The sequence below is a fragment of the Equus asinus genome, chromosome 7 (assembly GCF_041296235.1).
Source record: "Equus asinus isolate D_3611 breed Donkey chromosome 7, EquAss-T2T_v2, whole genome shotgun sequence".
NCBI lineage: Eukaryota > Metazoa > Chordata > Mammalia > Perissodactyla > Equidae > Equus > Equus asinus.
In genome coordinates, this window is record NC_091796.1 from 59,364,065 (window position 1) to 59,375,182 (window position 11,118).

The 11,118-nt window shown below is 44.0% G+C and overlaps 1 protein-coding gene across 1 annotated transcript; it reads right to left on the reverse strand.

Annotated features, from left to right (window-relative positions):
* Positions 1–3,050: 3,050 nt before the first annotated feature.
* Positions 3,051–7,661, reverse strand: TXNDC2 (thioredoxin domain containing 2). The gene is made up of 3 exons (XM_014837330.3): positions 7,541–7,661; positions 4,843–4,953; positions 3,051–4,558 (listed from the first exon to the last, which is right to left on the reverse strand). The coding sequence occupies exons 1-3, from the start codon at positions 7,659–7,661 to the stop codon at positions 3,051–3,053; spliced, it is 1,740 nt and encodes a 579-aa protein (XP_014692816.3).
* Positions 7,662–11,118: the final 3,457 nt, after the last annotated feature.

The window sequence follows — 11,118 nt, forward strand, 5'->3', positions numbered from 1 at the left end:
GCTCATTTTTAAAGAAAAATACATGATTCTTTCTTAATTAGCAAAATAGAATGTCCGTACTCAAGCTTTCTCCAGAGAACATAACTTTGACCTGGCTACTCAACAATAGTCCAAACTGTGAGAGAAACAACGGCAACGGTGGGTGGTGTGAAGGACAGGGATGGATTCTCTGGTAGTTTGGATTTTCTTCCAGGATCAAACTAGATCGTCAGAGAGCCACACGTTGGCTGTGCACTGCGTTGGCTCTGCAGAATTGCCCTCATTGACTTGTGCTATCGTTCCCGCCTTGACTTACATTGGCAGTATAAAATCAGCTGAAAAATCTACCACAATTATTTTTAAAGATTTTTTTGAGGTCATTGTCCATGTGATCACTTAGTAACCTAAATATAAAGAAAGACCTATGAGAGAAATATCTTCAATACTAGAGTCCCAGAAAAAGCAGTTGGCGTAACTCACTGATGTTAGATCTCAGGGGCCCTGGTCCTCCAAACTACGCAGTCTCAAGTGTCAGCCTCACTAAGTGGTCCAAACAGGGCTTTGGTAGCCCAGAGTTTGGGTTATTTCATTGAAGTCTGGGCCTTGATGTCTAAGGAGACAGAGTCATATTAAAACCAGGCTTGTTCAATACAGAAAATAGAAACAAATATGAGTGAAAAAAGTCAGAGGAAGGTCTCTCCACCAGAGGGAAAGAAGCGATGAGGTGTATGAATCAGTGGTAAAAGCCCATTCATGTGAAAACACAAAAGATATATACTCGTACACCTTAAATCTGGAATCTCTGCATTGAGAAGTGTTTTATGACTACAGCTTTGGGTTCTATGAAAGATTATTGCCAGAAATAGCCATATGAAAATGTTCTGAATTTATTATTAAAAATAATGTCAAGAACATCATCCACTGTTGTGTGTCTCAAACTTAAGGTCCCAGATGAAAAGCTTCATTCAGGAATTTAGTAACAAGAAGGCTTTGATTCCTTTTTCCAATTCTCATGCTTGCTCCTTTTGGGTAATGACGTCTGGGGATTATTGTTTCCCTTTTCTTCCCCCACCTCCCTCTTGCCGAGAAGCTTAGAACACAATTTGCCACTCAATCAGAGCAGTGATACGAGCCCTCAGAGTTGGCATATTTATTTCATGTTCCCAATTTCCCCTTACTAGTTTGTTAACCTTATAATTGATACTTTTTGTAGGGCCTTCCAGATCTTTTTGGGAAAAAGGCCAAGTATGTATGGTATTTTGTTTGCTGTTGTTACATGGTTGTTTCTAATGGCTCAGTTGAGGTCTGTTATTAAGGTCAGGGTAGGCATCCAATGGAAGCTGCTGGGGGAGTCCCATCCTGCAGTTAACTAAGACAGAGATTCCAGCTCAACTGGGTAAATGAAGAAGCCAGTCCAGCAGAGGACTGGAGAATCCATGCCCCATCTAAGGGAGGTAACTGCCCGCGCCCCTAAGATTAGATTGGTTTCTTGAGGTAATGCAAGCCCGGATTGCCATATTGCGCAATTCCTCAAGAAAAGTTAGAATTCAAGATCTTAAAAGGAATCCTGGTTTTTGACATGTTGACAACTAGTTTAAATTCTGTAAAACACTCTAGACCAACAGAAGATAGGATGGTGGCTGACAGGGAATAGGGGGAGAAATGGGGAATTGTGGTTCAGTGACTACAACGTTATAGCTATACAGGATGAACAAGTTCTAGAGATCTGCTGTACAACATAGTGCCTAGAGTTAACAATGCAGTGTTGTGCACTTAAAAATTTGGTAAGAGAGGGGCTGGCCCCGTGGCCGAGTGGTTAAGTTCGCGCGCTCCGCTGCAGGCGGCCCAGTGTTTCGTTGGTTTGAATCCTGGGCGCGACATGACACTGTTCATCAAGCCACGCTGAGGCAGCATCCCACATGCCACAACTAGAAGGACCCACAACGAAGAATATGTAACTATGGGGGCTTTGGGGAGAAAAAATTTAAAAAATCTTTGGAAAAAAAAGCATTCTTTTAAAAAAAAAATTTGGTAAGAGAACAGATCTCATGTTAAGTGAACTTCCCGTAAAAAAAAAAAAAGAGAGAGAAACACACAAGGAAACTGCTAGAGGTGATAGCTATGTTTATTACCTTGATGTGATAATGGCATCATGGGTGTATGCACATGTCCAAATTCATCAAATTACATAATTATGTATATGCAGTTATTTGTATATATATGTATATGTGTGTATATATATATATAAAACCACAAAATCTCTAGACTAAGTCACTACCTGTGATCCAGGCATGGGTCTTTGGGCTCTGAGAGACCTGAGAGTAGGTCTCAGAAACCCAGTTACCGGGGAGGATAAAGCAGAAACTTTGTCACCAGGGAGTTGATGTCATAATGGCACTGAGGATCACACTGACTTAAACCTGAATAATAAAGCTCTGAGAAAGCAGAAGTTTTGAGCTCTGTCTCAGATTCTGTGAGTATGGATTAGTAGAAAGAGGCCTGGACTTGAAATCTGGAAACATGGCCTTGGTCTCAACTCTGCCACCAACAAAGCCCACTGGGGGTTGGTGAGCCCATGGAATTCCCCAAGGCCGCCGTAGCACTCTCCACACAGGGAGGAGGTTACATATGATATGCAAATCTTCCAATTCTTTATTTCCAAAAGTTTCTTATCAGAAACTTGAAAGATACATGAGCATGAGAAAAGAAGTTTCCACTCGTCTTTAAATCATGTAATTCTACGGAAGAATTGTCTAGGGTTCCAATGTTGCTGCTAACACTAGGTGAGCTGGATTTTCGGGAGTGAGCGGAAAAAAAATCAAAGATTGAAAAATAGGGAACAGCTGGACTTCCAATCTCCAGCAAAGGAAATTCTTCCCTATCAACAAAAACATGGTCGCAATATGCTTTAGTGCTTTGACTTCATTTTGAAACAAATAAATTAATATTCATAATTTACAAGCAGGTGCCATTTAGACATACATTCTCATTATACATCATCTTTTTTGTAAATAAAAAATCACAAGCTATAATAAACAGCTGACTGTTTACAATGCTTGCAGAATACATGATTATTTTAATTCTGCAATGACTGTTTCGAGTTTTTCCTTAAGGGCGCCACAAAATTCCCCCACCTTTTCTTCTTTTTTGTAAAACTGAAAGGTTGGGATGCAAGAGATCTCGAGGTCTTTCACCAGCTCCTCGCAGTCATCTGCATCCACTTCCAGGAACACCACATCGTCGTGTTTCACAGACAGGGAACGGAAAAGAGGCTTGATGGTCCTGCAAGGTCCACACCACATGGCAGAGAAGTCCACGGCCACCAGCCTCTCCCCAGCCTCCTGGAGCGCCAGCTTGAAGTCCTCCTTGCTCAGGATCACTTTCACCATGTCAGCCTCCAGGAGCTCCACTGTTGTTTCTGCCGGCTTCGGGATGTCCCCTTCTACCAGCTGAGTGGTTCCTTCTGAGGACTTGGAGGTGTCGCTCTCCTTGGGCCGGATGGTTCCTTCTGAGGACTTGGGGGTGTCGCCCTCCTTGGGCCGGATGGTTCCTTCTGAGGACTTGGGGGTGTCGCCCTCCTTGGGCCGGATGGTTCCTTCTGAGGACTTGGGGGTGTCGTCCTCCTTGGGCCGGATGGTTCCTTCTGAGGACTTGGGGGTGTCGTCCTCCTTGGGCCGGATGGTTCCTTCTGAGGACTTGGGGGTGTCGTCCTCCTTGGGCCGGATGGTTCCTTCTGAGGACTTGGGGGTGTCGCCCTCCTTGGGCCGGATGGTTCCTTCTGAGGACTTGGGGGTGTCGCCCTCCTTGGGCCGGATGGTTCCTTCTGAGGACTTGGGGGTGTCGTCCTCCTTGGGCTGGATGGTTCCTTCTGAGGACTCGGGAGTGTTGCCCTGCTTGGGCAGGATGGTTTTTGCTGAGAACTTGGGGATGTTGCTCTGCTTTCTCAGAATGGATTTTGCTGGCGAATTGGGGATGTTACCCTGCTTTAATGGGATGGTTTTTGCTGGTGAATTGGGGGTGTTACCCTGCTTGGGTGGGACGGTTTTTCCTGGGGAGTTGGGGATGTCAGCCTGCTTGGGTGGGATGGTTTTTGCTCGGGAATTGGGGGTGTCAGACTGCATGGTTCTTGCTGGGGAATTGGGAGTGTCAGCCTGCTTGGGCAGGATGGTTTTTGCTTGGGAATTGGGGATGTCAGCCTGCGTGGTTTTTGCTGGGGAATTGGGAGTGTCAGCCTGCTTGGGCAGGAAGGTTTTTGCTTGGGAATTGGGGGTGTCAGCCTGCGTGGTTTTTGCTGAGGTATTGGGGATGTCAGCCTGCTTGGGTGTAATGCTTTTTGCTGAAGAACTGAGGGTGTCACTTTCCTTGGGCTGCATGGTTTTTGCTGAGGAATTGGAGATGTCACCACTCTGCTCTGGTAGGAACGTGTCTGGGGGCTGTGGGACTTCGAACTCCTCTGCAGGCTTGTGTTGTATGTTGCCGGCCTCATGGACAAAGGCCTTCTCCTGAGTGTGTGCTGAGTCCAAGAACTCTGGGACCAGGAGAGTCATATGGCTGGACAGAACCTGTAACAACGGACTTTCTGAACAAAAAAGTAAATAAATAAAAATGCAAAAGAAGAAACAAAAAAAAATTCTGATCATATACTCCAAGGAACACTAGTATCATTCTTAGAGCTCAAGAATGTAGTCTTACGAATGATGTATTAATTTGAATAATCACATTCAACAGAAGACAAGCAGCATATGATTACTTGTATCCTTTATGTAGGGTTTTGTTTAGCTACAGTTTTCTGCTTAATTTGACACTGCTGCCTACTCCCTAATCACCTGGGTCCCTAAGGTGACCTTCTCCTCTCCCCCTTACCATTAGCATCACCTTCATTTGTTCCTTCTTGTTTGTCTGGCCTCACTTCTGGCTCTTCTGGGGCTCCAGGTTTATCATTTTCCATTTCCAGTTCCTTGTCTATATCCACTCCTACTTTACAGACGCCTCATAGTGAAGACAAGGCCGTACTCTCCAGCTTTTGCCAACCTATCCAACCTAACATCATAAAATGAGTAACAACTTATATTCGAGTAGTACTTACAGCTGGTTTTCCCTCTCTACTCACAACAGTACTATCTGAGAGTTTCATGACAGCTTTGGTTACAGTGGCCCACTGTGTGTGAGGCTGTGCCCCGTGCCTGATATGCATTCACAGGCATTATTTCCTATAACTCAACAAACCACTGAGGTAAGTACCATTATGATCCCCACTTTACAAATGAGAAAATTGACCCTTAGAGAAGTTATGTAACTCATTCAAGGTCACAAAGCTAGTATGTGGGGCAGGTTCCAAGCCCCACTCTGAATACTACACTGTGCTGTACTGTTTACTGAACGCCCTGTCCAGGATGGGTAACTTGGAACCAACTTTCTTACAATCTCCCTCTGGGATTCTCCAGCTGCAGCCTTCTCTTTATGACTCACCCGTCACCATCTACTAAGTATCTCCTCCTCCTCTGCAAAGTCCTGCCCAGCTGACAGATGACCTGTTTGAGCTATTTGACCAGGAGTAGATTGTGACTCAGAGGAATTCCCTAACCAAGAGGAAGAAGTGAAAACCATCACCCCTTCCATTCTGGTAGATGGGGAACCAAAAGAACAGACACATGCGTCCTGGCCTCCCCTCTCCAGGTTGAAACTTTAACATGGATGCAGGTTAACTGTGTCCAAAAGAAAGCTGAAAGCAGAGGAATATTTGACTCATGCTCCATCTGGAAGGCCAAGAAGCGCCCACATCCGCATGGATTCCATGTCAGCGTAGCCGGCATCAGCCACTGGCGTGGGCCCCTGGCAGTGGATGTAACTGGATTCTTGGGCTTAGGGCTGGCTCCTGGCCTCACAGCCTACCGTGTGGAAGCCAGGGATCCAGAAGTCTTGCACACCCCAGAGTGGGGATGTGAGTGTTTTGAGAAGACCAGTGAACCAGTGGAAGCCTCAAGGAAGAACAAAGAAGCCACCGGGCAGGGGGATCTGTGACCAGAAGCATGGGCTCTCAGTGGGTACAGCACAGTGTCCCAACTCCTAGATGGGATCAGCAGTCCTCAGTAGTCCTCAGTTGGGGGACAAGCCAGACGAGCCACTCCACGTGGGAAACCAGCAAGAGGCAGAGGCCCAGCCACAACTAGTCCACATAGCCCTGTGCGCGCACATGTTGTGGAGAAAGAGAGGACTGAGAAAGACTGAGCTGCTCTCAGGAGGAAGTGTTCTTCAGGCTGAAATTTCACCAAGAGGCAGATTTAATTTTGTGTGCCTGCTCCTTGCCACATCCCTTTGAGATAAGGCTCACGAGGAAGAGTGGGTCCATTATAGGAAAATTTTAAAGCCACGCTCCATCTGAGCATCTTAGTAAATGTGAGGAAACCTGTGACTCTGTTACATTTATACCTGGAGATCTGAGTTGTGTTTTAGGTTTGGCAATGAGTTGTTCCCATTATTTTTACTCTTCATTCTGCAATTCAGATGGATTCCAAGCAACTTGAAATAGAGATATCTCTCAAAAACTTTCATTCAACGTCATAAAATGTATTTTTTCCTTCAGCACAAGCTCGTCCCCAAATTGCTTATGAACCTTTATGTCAGTCATGGTTCAGTCAGGGAAATGAGCAATCAGCTATTTTAGGCATAGAAAAATTTAGGTAGGTATGAAATAGCTGGACAGGCCACCTCTGGGCTAGGTGTCCGGGAATGATTCCCAGAAAAATGAGCAAGGCTGCTGACCTGGCCTGCCAGGGGTGCTGCCACCCCATAATCTCAGGAAGGTAGGGAATCAGAAAGTCACTGCTAGAATTGTTGGCTTCAAGAACTTTCTGCTATGGCTACAGTCCAGGGGGAGTCAGCCACCGCTACAACTCCCTCAGCTCAGAGCTAGGGATGAACACTGGCGTCTGCTCCAGTGTCTCTACCACCTGGCTGCACAGAAAGGGGCAAAGAGGCAAGATAGTTGGTCTCTTTCTCACGCAAGTTCATTTATTGTTAGAATCTAATTGGCATCCAGAATCTCAGCTACAGAGGAGTCAAGGAAAAGTGGTTTTGAGTTTTCCAGCCTCTGCAACGCAGGGAGGCACACTAGAAGCATGAATGTTGAGCGGAAATTCATTTCTACCACACACAGCGACAACATGACCATCTAGTTTTTGATACATTATGCTGGCATCATTTTTTGGTTTTATAATTACAAAAATAATACACATTCACAATCAAAAAATTAGAAAACACAGATAAGTAAAAAGAAAATAAAAATTACCCATAGTGCCAATCTTCAGGTATCACCACTATTAATATTGTGACGTATATTTTTTGTCTTCTATTCATATGTAGATATTCTCAAATGAGATAATTTTCTAAAAGATACTATATTGTAATCTTTCTTACTTATGAATACATTCTGAAGATTTTCCGTGTCAGTCAAAACATGTTCACCTAGAACAGGGGTCAGCTTTTTTTCCCTTGTTCTGTAAAGGGCTGGAGCATGGCTATCTCAGACTACAGACCACATGGTCTCATCACAGCTGCTCACCTCTGCTGTTGTGGTGTGCCAGCCGCTGTTGTGGGTTGAACTGTGTCCTCCCGATATTCATATGCTGCAGTCGCAACCCCCAGGCCCTCAGAATGGGAAACTTTTTTGGAAATAGGGTCATTGCGGACGTAATTAGTTAAGATGAGGTCATACTGGAGTAGTGTGGGCCACTGGTCCAACATTATGGAAAAGGGACATTTGGACACAGACACACGTAGAGGGAAGATGGTGTGAAGACGCAGGAGAAGACAGCTGTCTACGAGCCAAAGAGAGAGGCATGGGACAGATCCCTCCCTCACAGTCCTGAGAAGGAACCAATCCTCCTGACCCCTTGATTTTGGACTTTTAACCTCCAGAGCTGTGAGACAATACATTTCTGTCATTTAAGCCACCCAGTCTATGGTGCTTTGTTGTGCCAGCTGTAGCAAACTAACATAGCAGCCATACAAACGGGCATGGCTGTGTCCTAATAAAACTTGACAAATAACAATGGCAAGCAATAGGATATATTGGAATATATGAGGAAGCCATTTGGTGTAAACCTAATTCGGCCTGACCTTGTCTTTCCAAAAGGGCCTGACCGAGGCCGTTGAGCTGCTTTAGAGATTTCCTATGGCAAGAGCAAAGGCCCTTGAGATAAAGGTGCAACTTCTCTCCCCCTCCCAACATTGGCATCTCCTTAAGGATTAAGCATCTTTCCTTAGGCTAGGAACTGATTGCTGCGCTCACCTGTGACCGCCCAGCTGGAGACAATAGACTTGCCTCCTGCTACGCCCACCAAGATAGCAGACCCACTACCTGCTGTGTCCCCATCAAGTGCTGTGCCGACAGGGCAATCTTGTGACTGTTGTGGGAGGGACATTTCAATCATATGTGAAACACCCTCTTTGAGGGTATATAAGCACCCTGTGTACCCCCACTTCTTTGGAGTGCTCTGTTCCTTTGTGGAAAGACTCTCCCGGGTTATAATCCTAAGATTTAAGCTCAAAATAAACTCGCCCAAATTTTCATTTATAGATTGGTTATGGATTATTTTCATTGACAAACTTTATTTACAAAAGCAGGCAGCCAGCCAGTGGGCCATAGTTGGCTGATCCCTGACCAATAAAATAATTTTTAATGACTGATCAATGTTCCTTTGAACAGACAAAGTACAATTTATCTAAATAATTTTCTACTGATGGACATAAAAGTTGTTTTTGATTTTTTGCTATTATAAGCAATAAACATAATAATGTTTATGGATAAATCTTTTCACATACTCCTTGTTTTCTTAGAATGAGATTCTAGAAATGGAATCCTTAGATCAATTGGTAGACATTTTAAAGATTTTTCTGTTCCAATTTGTAACTATCAGCAGGGTATGAAAGTGCAATTTGATGTACAAAAGAAGTTATGTCATTAGTATTGTAGGGGAGGAAGACATTTCCTCTTCCCAAATGCGGGTTTGTCTGGCCGGAGAATGAATTAAATTCACATGTGACAGAATAGCAAGAGAAAATTAAACAAAGCTTTATGAGGACCACGGCCCGGGGCCTTTCTTCCCAAAGGAAGAAAGGGCACCGAAAAAGTGGGGTGCACAGAGTGGTTATATACCCCCCCCAAACAGGGTGTTTCACATATGATTGAAATGTCCCTCCCACAATAGTCACAAGATTGCCCTGTCGGCACAGCAGTAGTGGTCTGCTATCTCGGTGGGCGTAGCAGGAGGCAAGTCTATTGTCTGGAGCTGGGCAGTCACAGATGAGCGCAGGAATCAGTTCGTAGCCTAAGGAAAGATGCTTAATCCTTAAAGAAATGCCAATGTTGGGAGGGGGAGGGAAGTCAGTTACAGGAGGTTACCAGACAAGTACAATAAAATGCAGATTTAAGTCCTCGCCTTTGGCATTGATTAAGAGTTTCTAGAGAGAAGGTCATCTCCTTTCTTCTTCCTGGTACAGAGAGGGAGGCACCTTTTACAGATAGAGATTTACCTTACAAATGTAAATGTGTCCTAACAAAGGGCAAGTTCCATTCCTCAGAGCCTCCTTCCCTGTTCCAGTTTATCAAAAGCAATCAGCCTCAAATAATCCTGATGCCAAAGAGACGTATCTTGGGGTGGCCAATTTCAGCTCCCTACAGTATCTTACTTTGCATTTCCTTATTAAATTGACTTTTTTGGCATATTTATCATCTATTTATATTTCTTCCTTTGCAAATTGACATTTCATGGTCTTTGCATGATAGTTCTTGAAGGGGAGGCATCTCCACATATATTTATTTCTTTAACTTTTGGCCAATTATCGTCATAGTTTTTTCTGTTTCTCTTTTAATTTTGTGTATTGCATTTTTCAAATAGTATACAGATGCTTTCATTTTTGTGTAGTTAAATCCATCAATTTTGTCTTTTGTGATTTTCACTCCTGGTGACATATTGGTATATAAACTTCTGAATTCCTGATTCTGAAACTGCCTCCCGCACAGCCCCAAATCAATAATAATAACAATAAAAATAATAGTGCTAAAACTTTCAGGATTTAACTCAGTGACTCTGATACATGTATCAAAGTGCCCAGTAATTCACTATAGAATAATAAAAACGTTTTCCTTGTAAAGATTCATACTCTTTTGGTTACTCAGTGTAATGGATAGGTGATAGGAAAGGGAAAATTTAGTATGAATCACCGCTAAAACACAAATAAGATATAAAATGGGTACAGGTTGTGGAATTTTGTAAGCGTCCTGCCAGAAATCCTATGTCCAGTTTAAGATTTCAAAGCAAAAAGATCTTAACCCCAAGTTCTCTGTTCTAATTACAGTAAAGACTGAAGCAGGAAAAGTTCTCTGCCCTTTACCTCCTACCTTTCTCCCAATCTTACTGCCGGAGGGAGGAAGATCTTTTAGCATGACAATGTATTTTTATGTAAATTTTGAATTTTAGAGTAGGTTTACATTTACAGAAAAGTTGCAAAGGTAGTACAGAGAGTCCCCATGTGCCCCACATCCAGTTTCCCCTGTTGTGAACATCTTACGTGACTGTGGTACCTTTGTCACAACTAAGGAACGAATGCTGATATATTACTGCTAACCAACGGCCAGACTTGATTCCGATTTCGTTAGTTTTTCCCTAGTGCCCTTTTATCTGCTCCAGGATCCCACATTACACTTAGTTGTCATATCACCTTTGGCTCCTCTGAGCTGTGGCAGTTTCTCAGACTTCCCTTTTTTTCACGACCCTGACAGTTTTGAGGAGTACTGGTCAGGTATTTGGGAGAATGTCCCTCAATTGGGGGTATGTCTGGTATTGTCCTCAGAGTTAGACCAGGGCTACATATTTTTGGGAGGAAGAGCACAGAAGTAAAGGACCATTTCAATCACTTTATCATTAATTAAACATATCAAGGGTTCCTGTTACGATCACGACTTACCACTGATGATGTTGGCCTTGATCGCCTGGCTGAGGTAGTGACTGTCAGGTTCTGCACTGAAGTTATCCTCACCCTCCTCTGCTTACCGAGCTCTGTGGAAGGGAGTCACTGTGCACAGCGCACACACAAGGGTGGGGGTTATGTTCCACCTTCTCAAGGGAGGAGCACTGG

Coding starts and splice junctions, on each gene's coding strand:
- TXNDC2 (XM_014837330.3), bottom strand. CDS start 7,661: ATGACCCTATTTCCAAAAAAGTTTCCCATTCTGAGGGCCTGGGGGTTG. Junction 4,954..7,540: donor GGCACACCACAACAGCAGAG/GTGAGCAGCTGT, acceptor TCTGTAAAGTAG/GAGTGGATATAGACAAGGAA. Junction 4,559..4,842: donor AAATGAAGGTGATGCTAATG/GTAAGGGGGAGA, acceptor TTTTTTGTTCAG/AAAGTCCGTTGTTACAGGTT.